The 17,831-nt window shown below is 36.1% G+C and overlaps 3 protein-coding genes across 6 annotated transcripts; 2 read left to right on the top strand and 1 right to left on the bottom strand.

Moving 5' to 3' along the window:
* Positions 1–1,144: 1,144 nt before the first annotated feature.
* Positions 1,145–10,322, top strand: LOC114516279. Of its 3 annotated transcripts, none has more exons than XR_003686284.1 (9): positions 1,145–1,674; positions 5,946–6,159; positions 6,383–6,483; positions 7,276–7,618; positions 7,822–7,905; positions 8,064–8,239; positions 8,399–9,243; positions 9,774–9,954; positions 10,293–10,322. XR_003686284.1 is itself a non-coding variant. In XM_028535714.1 (7 exons), exons 2-7 carry the CDS (start codon positions 5,953–5,955, stop codon positions 8,964–8,966), a joined length of 1,479 nt encoding a protein of 492 aa, XP_028391515.1. In that variant the 5' UTR covers positions 4,775–4,917; positions 5,946–5,952; the 3' UTR covers positions 8,967–9,295. The 3 variants fall into 3 exon arrangements, 1 of the variants encoding a protein (XP_028391515.1); XR_003686283.1 differs by lacking the exon at positions 1,145–1,674 and adding an exon at positions 4,775–4,917; XM_028535714.1 differs by lacking the exons at positions 1,145–1,674; positions 9,774–9,954; positions 10,293–10,322 and adding an exon at positions 4,775–4,917 and having other exon boundaries at positions 8,399–9,295.
* On the bottom strand, positions 2,619–17,505 carry LOC114516264 (HAUS augmin-like complex subunit 3). 2 transcript variants are annotated; one of them, XM_028535700.1, is made up of 18 exons: positions 17,214–17,505; positions 16,824–16,863; positions 16,654–16,727; positions 16,267–16,350; positions 15,763–15,874; positions 15,405–15,483; positions 15,211–15,320; positions 14,743–14,827; positions 14,531–14,588; positions 14,301–14,435; positions 13,762–13,945; positions 13,411–13,563; positions 12,850–12,943; positions 12,483–12,633; positions 12,266–12,347; positions 12,010–12,105; positions 11,600–11,760; positions 2,619–4,828 (listed from the first exon to the last, which is right to left on the bottom strand). In XM_028535700.1, exons 1-17 carry the CDS (start codon positions 17,381–17,383, stop codon positions 11,626–11,628), a joined length of 1,842 nt encoding a protein of 613 aa, XP_028391501.1. In that variant the 5' UTR covers positions 17,384–17,505; the 3' UTR covers positions 2,619–4,828; positions 11,600–11,625. The 2 variants fall into 2 exon arrangements, with proteins under 2 accessions (XP_028391501.1, XP_028391494.1); XM_028535693.1 differs by lacking the exon at positions 2,619–4,828 and adding an exon at positions 11,081–11,155.
* Positions 9,897–11,791, top strand: LOC114519039. Its single transcript, XM_028539095.1, has 4 exons — positions 9,897–9,954; positions 10,293–10,588; positions 10,719–11,359; positions 11,637–11,791. Exons 1-3 carry the CDS (start codon positions 9,897–9,899, stop codon positions 11,334–11,336), a joined length of 972 nt encoding a protein of 323 aa, XP_028394896.1. The 3' UTR covers positions 11,337–11,359; positions 11,637–11,791.
* Positions 17,506–17,831: the final 326 nt, after the last annotated feature.

The following is a 17,831-nucleotide window of genomic DNA, read 5'->3' as shown; positions in this document are numbered from 1 at the left end:
TTCAAGCAATAACTGGAAGTGCTCCTCGTGGTAGTGAATTCAACAGTACGAAAACTAACACATCAAGAAGAAAACACCGCTCATATTTCATAGTTATATTAATGGTGTTTATATTTCTATTCTGTTATATACCAAGCATAATAACATGCATCTGCGAGCTTTCTAATTACTGTCAGATATCTGAAAGACTAATTGTAAGCTCAAAGTTCCTACATTTCTCCAAGAGTATTTTGAATGCTGTAGTTTATGGCCTTCTCAACCCGGAAGTTCTCCAAAATCTTCTCGTGAAAAAATTATGTAAACAACAACGATAACAATTGCTATTGGAATACGTGCAAGTTAGCTGTATGTTTAGAAAGCAAATAAATAATTATTGCATGTCCATACGTTTTGTTGTGAATGAATGATTCTTCGTGGATTAGAAAAAAAGCATGCATGTGAATGATGTTATACAGTGAAACGGAATTTATTGCAGTCGTGTTTTATAGCGAGACAATGTTATATGGTAATACTCAGTGTTGCACATAATTGTCGCGTGAAAATCAGATATTCAAAAAAATTATCAACTTCGTATTTGACCGGATAAAAATTCCTTTTACGAAGAAACATTGATAATTTTTATGGTTTAGCATCCATCCGCTACCCTGTTGTGAACTCACCTTTCGCGATCATGTTTTAAAATGACAGTTTTAATATGGGTGTTTTTAACCTGCAAGTTGGAGGTTGATAAACCGCAAACAACAAAACTCGCGCTGTTATTTTCAGAGAAAAGTAACGAAGACAACGCACCCACAATGCGTGGAGGGTGAATAAGTAGTTTCCGAGTATTAGAAACAAACATACTCATATACAATACTGCTATCAGCGAGGGTCATATTTCGTAGGCATTGTTGTTTTATAGGCATTGCAATATTGTAGAAGTTACAAAATCTTTTAAACTAATACTGAAGCATTTGCAAATAGCCACCGCATAAAAACGAAAATATCATGACGAGAGAAACTGCATGGGGTAATAAAACGGGTTTCTTAAAAGATTTCTTATCCATTCTACCTAAACTATTTACGGATTTAAATGCAACACTGTCACAATAAGGATTTTTGTTATCACCTGATGTGTAGATTCGAATTTTGCATGCAGGCATGTGCACAACAAGTGAATAAAAAAACGAATGATATAGCATATATACGATTCATATTCCATGGCAAGATTACATAGCCCAAGTTGAGACAATTTCACGGTGTCTGATTTTGTTGTGTTTGAAATCTGCATATTCCTCATGCATGCAACAGCAGCTGTCCCACGAAAATCTCTTTATGAAACATGCAATAATCACCCGAACCAATTGCGAAGACGCCTGCATGTACAATTATTTCAGACCATGCGTGGGTTTTATTGAGATATTTGTTCAAAACAATATCTGTATATGTAGAAAATTAATATTACTTTGAATTTTCATCAGCCGATCAGCTCAAAATCCGTTGAACACAAAGGATAATAATGAGTTGCGTTAATTAATTCAGGCAATTTCGCTCAGTCCCAAAATTTGTCTTAAGTCAACTCATTGAACGCCAAGTAACATGAAGCGGAGGTCCATGCACACACGATCGTTCTCATAACAGACTCATGGCGTTAAAGTAGGACAAAGTTATCGAAAAAAGGACGTTTCTTCCCAAGTAGGTATAAACTAGCTTTTTCGAATACACTTCCGCAATATATATTGAGTAGAGAAACTTGTAATTATTAACGCGACTGTTGAATGGCATTTTAAAAACGATCAGGCGATATTACAGAAAGAATCTATACATGAAAATGTGGCGCGGACATTCAGTCACATCGAGATATTCACATGTTTATGTTCAAATTAAGTGCCCCATTCTGCGAATTATGATGATAAATTTACTAAAAGTTACTTGAATTTGAAATATCTTTATAACGGCCACCACAGGCACAGGTATAGGGCCTTTTATCCCGTGCGGTTGTTTTCCATGCATGCGAGCATCCAAAACTGAGAGTATATATATCGTCTAAAAGCTACATACCATGCGGAGAAAAATCTAGTAAAACGTTATTCATGCAAGTTATTAGTTAAATGGTCTGAAGAAGAGACGATAACATCACGTGAAGTAACACAATTCAAATCAGCAGGCGCAATAGAAACAATGATGTACTGAACTGCGGTTAATTCAAGATCCCAATACACATGCAGGCACGGCTCACGCTTGGCATCCATTTAAATCAGGGCGCTTATATTTTCTATATTAGCGCCCTATAAATTTTATTTTAAAGCAATTTTCCTTTTTACATACAGGCTTAGACACATGCATGCTAAGAGTAAGACATTGGGAGAAAATCACTTTGAAGACCTATATAAACCGGGAAAGCATTTTCAACTGATAGAAGTACAGTATAGGTGCATGAAAGATATCTTTTCAGCTAAATACTTTGCGGAAAATATCGACAGTGCACTTATCGGATCACACTTGAAAACCTGCCTATATTTAAACGTTACATTTGACTGCAGCTGTAATTTGAAATTTGAATCAACTTTATGAATACACACATGAATGAATGCACAATTCGCGAATATTATATCATTCAGTCTGCCATGCATATGCATGTGTTCTATAGACTGAACTTGCCGTTTGATTATTAGTTTTCCTGTATATGAACTTATAGTTATAGTTATAGTGATATAGTGAAATTCAACGGCTGTACAAAATATCCGTTGCAAGGCAAAACATTCAGCTTAATCATGTAGCTACTGACTTTGTTGTTAATCCTCTAAACAAACATATTAAACCCCACATTTGTCGTTAAAATTCATACGTTAGACACTTCGGATTTGCTTGAGTGCATACAACCAAAATGTTGAAAACTGGCAGAATCGACAACTTAGTCGTCATTGCCAGAAAGCACTACATATTTCAACTCCAGTCTCCAGTAATACAATTCCAGAAAAATATGTTTTAAATTGAACCCAAGAGTATTATACATCAAAATTGACGAAGTCAAATTCACTGCATGCCTATTACAAAAATTGGGTAAGTGCATGTTTACAAATAACGTTTTATATACTATATGAAATCCTTCAAAAAACTTTTAACTCTTAAAATAATGGACAATCCATGCAACAGTTGTCAACAAGCGGCGTTGTCGTGCTTCACGGAATATACTCACAGAATATTTGCTGAATTAATATATATACGGCTGAAAAGATGAAAATCACTTTGCCTTTAACCATATAAGGATGCATGTTTTCGGCCATACAAACATTTATCTCAAACAAATTTTATTATATATAATTAGTCGACAGGAATCATACAATTTTTATGACTGATGCTTTTTCCCCTTCTATTTGATGACTATATACGAGTATCAATGCGAGAATTATTCTCAATTGCAGTTTATTAAGTCTGTTCCTGACTCACAGTTCTATTAGAAAAGGTTACCACTAGAATATTATTGTTTGAACACATGCAGGGGTCTGTGAGGGATGCACCACCATGGCCAGCCTGACGTCACGCGAACACCATGCATTTATATAGTATTAACTTTAATTGTAAAACTTTTATGCAAGAAAATGACTCAAAAACCTTCATTGGTATTTTCTGCAGTCTATCCCAATTTAGCTCAGAACCTTCGAAGTTCCATAGTACTTGATTAGTACTTGATTATACACTCGTTTTTATAACCTAGATTGTGGGGCGTAACTAGCTACGTAAGTTGGCTATACCAGATTTTTTTAATGACCATTGGTAGATCAATGTATCGTCGTGAATCAGGGCAAGCGTTTTGTGGAATCGTTCTATGCATAATAAGATCTACTCTTTGACGTTTCGAGAAATGAAAATCTTTATTTTTCGAGAATAGATGTTTTGTGTCCGGCGCAGGTGAAATTTGGTCGTGTGTGCGAAGAAGGCTTCGAAATACGAGACTAAGTTTCATTTCCTTATAGATTATTCGACCCCACGCATGCATATAAAAGCATAAATAGCAAGGGCAAATATACTATACATTAATAATGAGATAATCCCGTCAGGTTTTAATATAATTTGGCGACATTTCGAATTAAATGTATCTGCCTTGCAATAAGCAAAACACCACGTCAGAAAAAAACTAGGGGTACGTACGGGGCAAGTGCGAGTGGGAACAAACGATTCACCCTCGAATATTGTTTACGTCATGTGTCGCTGTGCCAGATTTGGTTATTACTGAATGATAAGGAACATTGATGAATTCCGAGCCGGGAAAATTGATGCAAACTAGTCATTGCGTATCAAAGAAAAACTACAACCAACAGGCACTAGCAAAGTTGATTGATTTTATGCCGGAAAGTGTGAAAAACTGGCGTGTAACCTAATCTCAACCGTCGCGGCATGCATGCATCGGTAATCGCCCGATGCAGCCGATTATTTCCGATAACTTAGCAAACAATAGCATCCAAGATTAATATCTTGGATGAATTTAAACAAAAACCGGAATTCTAATTTCTTATGCATGATTATATTATAAATTTTCAACTTTCGTCGTGCATTGATAAAAGTTGAAGTTTCACCGCATGTTGTCAGGGTTTGGGTTCGAAAAACGCAAGCTGAGAGCAATAGACAGTAGGCTTCGCGTCTGCTTTGCTTAGTTGATGGATAACGCGTCTAGGAATTTTCCTATACATTTCAATGTACAGTGCCATAGCCTAATTTTAGGCTGGGACTAGAGTACAGTGACCTTGAATCCGGTGTAGTATTACTATATGGCACTGCCACTCACCGAATAACTGTCCAAATGCGCAGTCTACAGCCTTCCAGTAACGTCTTGTCGGTCTTGCGTGATCTGATTAAAAAAATAGTGGTTAAAATTATTGGTATAGCCGAAGAATAAAATCGATAGTGGAATAAAGATACACAACAATCAATTGGCAGGTATGAAATAAACTATTTGGATCGTAAAGGTTCAGTGTAATTTGTAAGAATGTTTTTCATCTAGTAAACATAACCTCGTGATGACCTTCACGCACTGATCAAATTTTTAATAGTATTTACTTCTGTATTTTACTGTGACTGTTAGATGGCAAAATTGTATTAAAGAACGATGAAACATTTTAAAATGCGATAGCAAAATGCAAGTGTAGCAACTGAAGCTGTAAATAAAACCATATTGCCAATTATTTGCCACATACAAAAGCTGAATTGTTCCTATCTTATGGTCGGTTTGTAAGCACGCGTGTTATACATACAGCACATTCATAAATGCGCCCAGTTTTACAACGGTATATACAGTCTATTATTCTGAATACTCGACCATTAAAACGGAATCTCGTACTATGTGTTTTGTACACGGCCTGCGGCTGCGTCAGCATAGCTATTTGTACATTTGCGCGTCATCATAGCTATTTGCACATTTGCGCAAATATCTCGTTGGAGTTTATGCGCACGCAGTATTTGATAAATATCCTAAACCTAGGATAATTGTGTGTTACGTTTTTTTATTATAAAGATGCGTTTTTAGATTGCTATTTCATGGGATTAATAGTTTAGTTATTAACACACGGAGATATGGGAAATGTATAGCAAACTGAGCAGAAACCCCCGACGCTGGTGTACCGTGTAAGTTGGCTTCCCAAGCCAAAGCCAACGGTTGTTGTTGCTATATATATCAACTATATTTTAGTGTTCTTTGAACCAACCATGTTTCAAAAAGTAAAGTAGTGCTGTCATGGGTATACAATACGCTAGTTGGTTAACGCTATGTATATACGAAATCTAACCCCACTTTTGTAGGGTATCGGAAAAAATATCTCGGTGATTAGATAGAGTTGTGAATCAAATAATTTTTCTCGATTGAAATGAGTTTCCACTGAACCACACAGTTTCCGTATTTTACTATACGACTTGTATTCTTAAAAATTTTATAGTTCTAACACAGTTTCAATATTTTCTTCTGTTTTAAGATGGCCAATGAGTACCACTGAGATTATTTTATCACTGGAATGCAGTCTATTGGTACTCTTTCTTCTCTTGATGGTTGGCACACTTCTCTTGTACAGATTGAGAAATACGGCATCTCGTAACACAAATAGACCAAACGATTCTGGGAATAGAAAGTACATTGTTCTACCGCATACCAGCGCAGAACCTGTTCCAGTTGAGAGAAATGTCAAACTGGTAAGAAGCTTAGAAGTGTAAACTGTATTCTCGTCATAGATATAGGAAGTCTGAAGCTTTTCACTCGATAAAGCCATACATAAAAAAAAACAAATTTCAAATTTCCAAAAATGGATAATTCTTGTTTGAAAGCTGTTGTAGCTACGCTATCGTACATTGTATTACATCAATCAACACATCAAGGTATCCAGGGATCTATTACTTTTGTGCAATTCTATTATAGGTAAACAATGTAGGAGATGATGAAAGTGCAGATCATCCACTGCTTGGTGACAGAACTGAAGCTGGCCGGCTGTATTTTTCTCTTAAATATGATGAAAAAAGGTAGAAAATAGAAGCTTGATTCACGCCTTTGTATACAATTTTTCAAATTAATCAAGGGATTCTAAATTATTTCATGGATATTGAGTTAGTTGCATAACCACCCTACGATTGCCCGACTCAAGCATTAGCTTAGCGACGCAAATACGCAACCTTGAAAAAAATTGAAAATCGCTATCTTATTATCATTACATAATTATATAAAGATTTGTCTAATTTGCCAGGAAGACAAAGTAGAAACCTTCCTTCGGAATTTTATTTTCTTATAGGTTTATAATGGACAGTTTACTGCAAATGTTTGTCTTTTCTCATGTTTACTTCCCTCGTGCTTATGAACTAAGCTTAGGTATAGATGGACATAGATGGGCATAGAAATAGACTCACCCACTTTCTCACTCACTATGGCTTTAACCGATTATAAAGCTTACAAACTGTCTAAAACTCGCAGCACTCGCTGTCTAAAAACCTCCTACGAAAACCATGCACAACTGCATGACTCCGTCCATAATTGAACCAGCCTATACATTCATTTACCCGCAATCCTCTTCACAAATCGAACTTGAAGCTTTTATAAGGTAAACTTTATAAGAAAAAATTTTAAAAATAAGGTAAACTGCACCATCTTGCAGAGAATTCTAAAGCATCAGGAAATTCATTACGACATGCGTGCAATTGTTAACAAGAGAATATATGATAGAAAAATGGCTGGGATCAGATTGGCTGAAATTCTAGTTCAAAAAACGTAAAATATGCCACCGGTGAGCACTGACTTTATGTTATCTGATATATTTCCAGCTCTATCATTACCATAAAACTCATCAAAGGGGAAAATCTACCATTGATAACCAAAGACGAGACGAAGGCGTTCGTAAGCGTTCAAGTTATATCCGACAAGAAAGATGCCACAACAAAAAACAAAAGAAACACCATCAGCCCAACTTATCAAAGATTATATAAATTTCCTCTATCCCCGGGCGACCTTGCTTCATATACGATACTCTTTGAGATCAGTCGTTTTGATCGATACTCAAAAAAGTATGATATTGGTGACGTCACGGTCCCTCTGGCAGAACTGGGCGTAGATATTAGCCATGAGACATTCTTTACAAGAGACATTATTCCCCAGAAGAATATAAAGGTATGAAAGAATATTAAAGATGAATTTACTAAATATTGGATTTTTCTCCAAACGTTATCAAAGTTGATTTCAATCTAAACTCTCTGCTCTTTCCTCTCCATGCAAGACAGTTCTATGCTGCAGTTGGACAGGATATGACTGATACTAGCTGGTTGAGATTTTTTTAATACTTTTGTGTACCATAATGATGTTTGCTCCGGTAGGCTGACACTAGAAAACCGGGATATTCGACTACCGCTGGCTCCGAAGACAGTCGTGTATTGAGACGAGTAAGAAAGGATGCAAAGGTGAAGCAGGCCAAATAACCAACCATTTGTTGCTAATGTATTTTGCATTACTTACTGCGTGTTTAATGACGATAACAGTTTTCAGTAATTATGAAGTAATGATCTTATTACACCTTAATTGAGACGATCCTGGATCCTTTATTCATTTTCTATTATAGGTCAAACAACATCCTCAGATACTTTGGCACAAGTTGAGTCGTGCAGTTCATGATGGTTTATATCAAGGAATACTACGAGGGCGTCACGAGTCACTGCAGTGGGATCCATTTCTAATCATACAGAAATACGAATACGCAGAGAGCGATGAACCTTCAGACCAACAGGAATTACCAAAGTTAGTGACCAGTGACGTGATTTGTAAAGAACAGCCGTGGTGCTTTATTCTCGCATATCACGATATATTGAAGCATGCAAGACCGCTCCCTTGTTTCACCGCAAAAACCACTACAAAACTTCCAAAACATAACTTAACTTAACCAATATCTATTCTTAGTAACAACAGAAAACGACATCATGATTTTCCTGAAGAAACACCAGAATCATACCCCGAGACATTCAACTCGGTTACGATGGAAAGCCCGCCTATTAGTTATTCCAGTCCACAACCATCAGATTCCAGCCCTGAAAGATTAGAAACACTTCAAACACCTGTGAATCGGGAGTTCTATCGCTTGGTTCACTCCCCAGCACTCGGTCGATCAGATTCAAGCGAACCTGCAACCTCTTGGTCAATTCCAGAAACATTTCATTTCCCTCCATTACCAACTCGCTTGCAATCTAGCACGGTCGTGTTTCAGAGCGCGCCTGCAGCATGTCGCCCTCGACAACATCGTCTTGACAGACTTCACAAATTGACTTCTTTATCGTCTAATTATCGTAAAAATATATTAAGAAAGTCGCGGAGGAGAGTCACGTTAAGGCGAAGTAAACTAACAAGAATGGAACCACTTCATAGGTTACTGTACTTGGGTAAAGACACGAGGACAGAGAGATCATATAAACGGTTGCGTGGTGAAGGAATTATAGTGACTCAGGGAATTAACAATATTATCATACAATGAATTATTGTTGAAGACGGAATATGCTGACTGATTAGTTTATTTTTCAGATTAGGTAAAAGATTTAATTATTTGTCATTACACATGATTATTTTTGGTGCTTCTGAATGAATGAATATTTAGATGTTATCTAAATATGTATAATACTCTGTGAATATTTAGATGTTATCTATCTATTGCTATTGAATATAGAAGGAGTTTTCTGTTGTGTAAAACGAAGTCGGTTATCATTTTTAAAACAATCTCGTAATTTGCTTTTATCGTCAGGGGAAAGATATAGGTAAGTGAAAACTCCCGCATCATGTTTAAATGTTTCTTTGTTTTTGTACCGTAATCATCGTTGAAGCGATTTCAATTTTCGATGGAGTTATTGGTTTGTGAAGTTCCGAAATTACTGCTTACAATCTCCATTTCTACAAGCTAATCGGTGCATAGTCAGGGGCGTAACTATCGCGATAATTGGGGGAGGTTGAATAATCATATATTCAGTTCTGCCCGACGGATTTCAATTGTACTTAAGGTATTGCACTTACATAAGAAATCCGTAGGGCAGAACTGGATATATGAATATTCACCCCCCCCCCAATCATCGCTCTATAGTTACGCCACTGTGCATGGTCTCAATAAATTGAGTTTAATGTGAACGTGGGGCCATAGTATCAGAGGACCTAGAGCAGTCCATGTAATCCGTGGCGTATTTCACCTTTCCCTTTCATTGCTAAACACTTCTTTCCATTTGCCGACAGTAATCGATTTGAATTAGTCTAGTTGCGTATTCAAAAATCGCTGATAAACCTGTTGTTGTTTTAGCGCTTCAATGAACTGGAAAACATTAAACTGGTCGCAATTAAAAAACGCCGCGAATCGCGATTGGCCAAACAGTTCAGTTGTTGATAAATCGATATATAAAAGCAAATAAGAAATTGGATACAGATGCTTATGTTGTGTTCAGTGTTTGACGGTTTCTATCAGACTGTTTTTATGTGTGCAGGTATGTTAAATTGATCCAAAATGACACGTTATCCACGATTCTTATCTACTTACACAGTCGATAATATCGACACATAATCACACATAATCAAGCAATATAAGATTTTTAAAAGTAATCATGATAGGTCGGGTATTATTCCGAAAATAGCCTCTTTCGACATCCAAAGTGGATGGAGAAATAACGATAAACGAAATCCAAATAAAATAACGTTACATGGAATTTGGTCGTCCTGTTACCTGGAATTTTCAGCAGAAATTTAAAATGTTTGCAGATAAAAAAATTTGTGTTGTAAAAACGTTAATATTTATACTTCATGAAAAGACTTATTTTAATTTTAGGTCGGACAATCGTGCCAAAACCGAGACATGTTTCAAAACTGTTCATTCCAATAATTCTGGTTAGTCTTATTATCATCCACACGCTATTAATTAACCATTCGACGAGAAACGCTCGAAGACTTTATAAAAAGTTATTACACAATTATGAGGAGTCGAACATTCAAGCAGACACATCCAAGAAACTTCACATTGTAACACAATTTCCAGTAATGTCAAATGGTTCTCAAGTGACGTTGATACGTCAAAGACAGCATGAATACATCAAGGCATTGGAATTAAATCACCAACATCCACAGGTCCGTCAAGCCAATATTATTGCAAAAGTTAAAGATACGTGGTGTGTTATCACCATTATTATACATATATATGATATCAGTATGGCGCTGTTTTATTACCGATATTAGACTTTGGGCTTTTCTGCTGCAGGTTGAAAAAATACATCTTCTTTTGGAGCGTCATGAGGACATCAAATTCTTAGAAAACTCAACAGCACAACGTGAGAAGATAAAGTACCACTCTTTGAATAGAAGGATGTTTTATGGTGATGCGTTTCGTTACGTCTCGGAATTTCTTCTCAACAAAACCGCCATTATTATGAATGCAGACTGTTACCTTGGAGAAGGTTTCCAAAAACTCAATGTTGATATTCTCAGAAAAGGTACAGTATATGCTCTTACTAGGCACGAAACACCTGATGCTATCAAAAAGTGCGGAGTGAAGGACTTTTGTTCACCACAAGCGAAATATATCGGTTCCCACGATGCTTTTGTCATACATCTTGTTACTCCGTTGCCTAGCAACTTCTTAGATACAATGATGGTTCGTCAGGATATTGTTGGAGTGGAGAAATTCATCATTTTTATCTTAAGAGTACATGGAAAATTTACCGTAAGAAATCCGTGTACAGTTCTGTTTATTTTTCATAACCATTGCACGAAGCTCATAAATAGAAAACAAAGATTGATTCATGGAAAGAGAATAAACAATATATATCTAGCGAATGAACCTCTGTGGAGAACGAATGCGCCCTTTTCGGGACTGTGACTTGAAGAAGAATTTAGGCAAAGGTAATGCGCATGTAATAAGCCCGATTTGTTTAATGGCAGAGAGTTCCTATAGCTATATTGTACTGTCACCAATTCTAGTTAGTGTATTGCATGTCGGGCCCACTAAAAATAGCGAAGGAATATTGCAAATACTGCTGAGTTAGTTGAATGTCGCCAGTATAAATTATGGTATTGCAGATCTGTAGCATCTTTTGCGGCCGGTGTATCCGGTTTTTAAGTCAATTTATTATGTATACTTACTTGAATTATATCTCTTTATTATATCTTTAATCTGCAGATACTATCTGAGCTTCTACTCTTGCTGCCAGGTCTGACATAGTTCGTTTCAGTCGCTGAGGATCAGTGAAGAAAAGCACAAATAGTTCCCGCTCCATTAAATTCAACGAATCAGCACTGAGTACCTGCACGGATGAAAGTCGGGACATCATTATTATTGACATGCAATAATATATGTAAAGTGACACATGCATGCAGGTGACAGGTATATCTGTTAGAATACTCCTCGCAGTCAAAATACCAATTATATATGATGAAATTACAGTATGCCACTCATACATTGAAACATTGTGGCGACTAGTTAGAAAACATAAAATTATATGAACATGCATGAGGGTTGCAAACATAATCTTTATGATACATGACAAACGTACTCTTTTCTTTGATTCGCAATCTTTCTTTACATCCATGATAGAATTTTCAAGTGTGGCCAACACTTCACTTAATTGATTAATTCCATCAGACAAGACCTATGCAAATGATCAATCAAGTACAATCCAGATAAGATCTAGAATAAATCTTTAAATCATTTAATGGAAACTGCAACCTAGTTCCTTCCTTGAAAACACTCTACAGTCTAACATCACACAAAGCTTTAAAACTAACGCTAAATCCATTTACAATACTAACTTGTGTTTGTAGTTGTGGCAGCCCACCAGACGTGGCAGAATTTCCGTAAACCATTTGTTTATATTCACGTAAACTTCTTTCTCTAGAAAATAGCGGTATGATACTTGCGCTTATGCTCACGTGGGCTGACGCATTAATGTTCCACCGGACGTTTGTTCTAACTCTCTTGCTACTATTTTAAACTTAGTTTGTTGCGACGAATTATCGTTACACTTACAAATGCTCAATGCTTTCGTTCTGAGATGAATCCACAGCAGCCAATTCATTCTTCATGTTTACTTCGTTATTTTTCAAATCTTCAGCTTTCTTTCGCAAACCGTCATACGTGATGAATATTGATGATCTTTTCGTCAGTTCATCCGGCTCATCTAAGTCAAAAACTACAATAGCTATAGCTATTTATATTGAATATGAAACCGAAGCCGTTTAAACTCACGAAAAGCTTTAATTGCTTTTGTTCAATGCAGCAGAGGGAGTGATTTTTCTCCAAGAGGAAAGACAATGATTGAACAATTTATAAGCTTCATAATGTCAACCACTCCCCTTGGTGTACGAGCCTATTAGGACTATACTTAAGTACTCACCAAGCAATTTATACAGACGAGTCAAAAATAAATCACGAACATCAATAGTATCCCTCTTTTTATCATCTCGTAATAATGGATTTGACATAACTTCCTGTGCGAATATATGCATTAAGGAAAGTTACAATCGAGGCAATCGAATCAAGCCTTTAGTGCATGTGGCAAATAGTTCAACTTTTCTGAGGAGCTACAAGGTCAAGATCGATATTTTGGACTGCCGTAATAATCTCATGGAACAGTCAAATTCCAGCATGCTCGAGAGGGACTACCAGCCCAGGCCTATGGAAGTGTTACATAGTGTAAGCATTACTAGTTTTGGCACAGGACAAATGTTGTAGCTTTAAAGCCACTGGTTTTACCACCGTCGCATTGCCAGCAGCAGTAGGAATTGTTTTTTCAGAAATTGGTTTTGAGCATGTGGGTACATATGTCGCGCACAAACTGAATAATCAAAATCATTTGCCATGTATGTATGTAGCTATAAGATATCGTAAGTATACATACACTACAGTATCACATGCGCATGAATATCTTCCTGATATATCAATAGAGTAAGGATACATATCTTCTCCCCACCATATCAGCGTCTCCCTCGAGTAATGTTCGAACAGCGCCAAGCAAATGATGAGAGTCGCGGTGTTTACGAGCTTCAACTTCCAAAAGCATTGATAAAAATTCATAGCGTGATCTTTGAAGCATCAGCTGGTTAATCACCTGTACAGATAACGTCAACGATTGGTCATACAAAAATGCCAATGGTGAAATCGTGTTAGCCTATCATCAACACATCATATGGGTCTTTTTTGACACGTGAACAAAATGCTCATTTACTGTGTACAAGCTAGTACTCTTACAGTAGTTTGCACATAAAATTGAACATTTACTCGAGACCCAGACCAACTACAGACTAACCTGATCTTGTTTTGAAACAAAATAGTCTTGGCGAGCGATTTTCAAATCGTAATCTCCTCGCAAAATTTTATTTGCTTGCAGTTTCCCCAGTTCTTGGACAAGCGGTGACAAATATCGGGATGTTAATTCTGCTGTACGATCTCGGGTCTGTGTAAGTTTATGTTGATATTCTTGAAGAAGTTGCCTGAAACCATAACGAGGATGTTGGAAAATTTTTGACCATGCGTCACACAGTGCATGGATGTAATGCATGTATGTCATAAATTCATATTACTACATTTACACCAGATGGAGTGGAGGAGCCATATAGTAGGTACTGTATATAGCTATATATCATATGAAACGCTATTATATAACAGAATGTTTTAATGAACTCTGTGGCAAGTTGGTAACTCACCAGTCGTGAGGGCGGGGGTTACTTCAACCTATAACAATTTTTATGACTAATTATATTGAGATGTACATTGACCTAGTGTTGATCGATAATTCAAGCCAGCAGATGTATTCCCGTGAGTATAAATTTCAAAAAGAACACTAACCTTAAAGTACTGATATCTGACGTATGCGGTTGGTTTGTAAGACGGTAGAGTTTTCCTCGCGAATGTGTAATAGCTGCGTTTAGCCCATGATTCTTTGCTTGCGCCTGTATTCTCTTGATTTCGCTCATTGGATAGCTGAAAACATACATACAGAACGTATTCAAATTTTCAATCCAATTCTGCTTATCTATAGCCTAAGTGCAAAACAGCAGAATTCATGCAAGACTTACATTGCCTTCAGTCTTTTTAACTCTTTAATATCACCAGTCGTAACATCTTCCGCTTCACCTAAAAATGATTATTTTATTTTCACTAATGTTGTACGGCGCGATCTTTTTTTAAACAGCACACGTGTTTTGGTAGCCTACGTCGTAGACCCTAGTGTATTGGTGAGCAAATTACCTAATTTTTAGAGCTGTATAACAATGAATGCAGGATGTACCTTTGATTAACAATGTTGCAGGATCGCTGATTTCTAGGAAAGTGTACCGTGATTTTTCACTGCCATTTGCCAGTTCGGCAATTCCCTAAAATTGCAAATCGAAATTAGCTTCAAAAACCTACATACCCGGATCAAACATTTGTCATAAAATACCCCTTTTTCGAATTTAAGTTCATGCATGCTTCAAGGAATTGTGCTCACGTGTGAGCCCCGTGGGCTTGAATCTATAGTCTTTTGCTATTAAAACATTACATACCACGTGTATACATGCAGAGGTCTTAATGCAACCACGACTACATAATGGTTGCGATTACAGCCGACTTCACATTGTATAAGGATTTGCTGATGAAATATTTTGCAGATTGGGAATGTTCGTGAAAAAATTTGTGAACAAACATACCATATATATGATCAATAACTCTAATAACCCTTTAATCTTTACACTCAAACACTGATTGTTTTTCGTACCTCAAAAAATTGTTTCTTTGTGTACTTTGTCAACTCACTTGTAAAACCTTCTTCAGCTTTGTGGTAATCATCCAGGGAAAGCTGTGAGACGAATGTCGCTGTCTCTTTTTCTACAAAATGACACGAATAACATGTATTGGTTTACAACACAGTCATTGCACATGAAAAACGAACTGTACATGTACATTACTTACCCATTGGTGCTGCAGGCAGATCATACATTTGAGTAAATTCTGTCACAGTTTTTGTAAGATCTTCCATACTTTTATTAAGCTTTAATTTAAATGACAAACACAGATTTTAAATGAGAATTTGAGAACATAAAAAAGATTGGATGTCATTGCTTAGTGCATATTTGTTATTATATCATGGAAAACTATGAGCATTTTATAAGTACTGTATTTCTTAATAGACCTTTTCAGCTTGAATGCAAATTAACCCATTTCAGATGTTGTGACCATATAATAGCCAATAAAACTTAACCATTTTAGAGCATGTGACTTTAAATGGGTGAATTTGCATACAAGCTGAAAAGGCCTGTCTATTCCCTACCATTGCATTGTCTGAATAGGCTTGCTCCAAAGACGTCTTGTATTTGGCTTTTGCATCATTCTCTAATGCGTTCATTTTTGTCAGTTTATGGTTAAATGCAGTGCTCATAATGCTGAAAGTTAATGAATGAACAGATGTAAAGTTCACCAACAAATTACCTTTCACTAATTGTCTTGGACCAGTGAAACTCTCTAATCACAGTTCAGATATAATTATACATTTCTGGATGGTAATATTGCTTTATACCTAGTGCATATGGGTATTCATGCAGGTGTTACTCATAAAAAGATTGTTACTATTCAAAAGTACAATATATTTGCACTATATAAACATACAGACATATCATCTATTCTCATAAAATTCAAATTATTTTTGCATGTTAATGTATTTTTATAACCGAATATTGTAAATCTGCGCATAGGTTGCATAGGCAAATATATTATAGGCGAAATGTCCTGAATGTGGTACATTTTAAAGCCAATTATGTAGGCTAATTGAACCTACTTCATTTTGTTTCTTTGCTTGATTAGTGCATCCAGTCGTTCTTCTAAGATCTGTTTTTCTTCCATTAAGAACTGAGTTTCTTCTCTGAAAGTTGATCGAGCAATATGTGAAAAAGGAAAATTGAACTAGCTTTTATTACCCTAAAATGATGTACACATTCATGGACGTTAACAGTTTTTTGTTCCCAACTTTTCTCCATTCTGCACATATTACAATAGTTGCAGTATACCTACTCTTGTAATGTATAATGATTCAATTCTCTAAAAATGTCAAAACTAAAAGACCTCAAGGCCTGAGTGAAAAGTATATATACTAAAACATATACTATAACATACTGTATATAGACATTCATAATTAAAATCATAATGCAGTATGTACAGCACATACCTCACTTCTTCTTCACTGCTTTCATTTGTTTCTAAAGCTTGTAAGTTCTTCAAAGCTTCCATAAGGTTTTCTCCCTTAGAAAATATCAATGAATCATTGTGAAAATTAATTCAGTACATTTTTAATGCATAATGAATTTATTGTTCAGTTTAGCAGTTAGTGAAACTTACTTCCAGTATCCCTTTCCCAGAAATTGTCAATTCCTCAAAGCTACAAAAAAAATTTGTAATATTTATATTTCAAGGACAATCATTAACCTTCATGGGTAAAATGGGAACTGGGATAAGTGGGATTGCACTGATTTTTCTGCTGGGGAAATATACATGTATATGATATTTAATATAAATTAGGCAGGGATTTTCAACTCAGATAGTAATGTTGAAAACTCTAGCTTGATATTCTTCATAATATATTATAGTCTATATAAGACGACAGGCTACATTAGTCTTCTTTCTCATTCAATAATTGATCTTAAAATTGTTAATTATTATTTATTTATTTACTATTGTATTTCTGGTACGTGATCTCTCAGTTCGAGTCAGTATATTACTTAAGATTACCCTTTTAATTCTTCATCTGTAATTACATTCTGTGCGTGAACACTGTCACAAAACCACTCAAGAAATGGTAAAGTATCTTCGCTTTCAAACATCCAGTCAAAACTTTCTGCAGACAATTTGCTGCCATAACCTATCCTCTTTAGTGCATCAACGAATCTTATTCCGCTCATTGTTTCTGTTGGAAATATCCTTAGTGCTTAGAGTTTCGTTCATGCAGTTTACGAAAAGACATCGCAAGAAAAAGTGAAAAACAAAAAGAATTTTACAGCAAATACTAGTAAAATAAAATCGATATTAGATGCATTGTATTTTTCGACATTTTGTGGGCGGTTTTAAAATTTCCCGCTTGATCAGTGCTTCCATAACCGTAAATAATAATTCCACTTTTAAAATACTTCCCTTGTCCGTATAACCCAGGTAGAACCAGAACGCCCTGGGGCTGGGTAGAACCTTCCCCAAGCGCCACAAGCGCTCTCTATTCCCTCTTTCTATGGCTTCACAGATTAAAAAATGGATGCAAAGCTTGAACTATTTGGCGTCGTCGACTTACAGCTTCACGTAACAGCAAATAGGTGGGGTTATTATGAACACAAATTTTCCAGGCGACCGGGCAAAAAA

This window comes from Dendronephthya gigantea, unplaced genomic scaffold (genome assembly GCF_004324835.1).
Source record: "Dendronephthya gigantea isolate DGI-Jeju-01 unplaced genomic scaffold, DenGig_1.0 000000F, whole genome shotgun sequence".
NCBI lineage: Eukaryota > Metazoa > Cnidaria > Anthozoa > Malacalcyonacea > Nephtheidae > Dendronephthya > Dendronephthya gigantea.
Note: the sequence above shows the minus strand (reverse complement) of the source record. Positions and strands in the feature narration are given on the sequence as shown.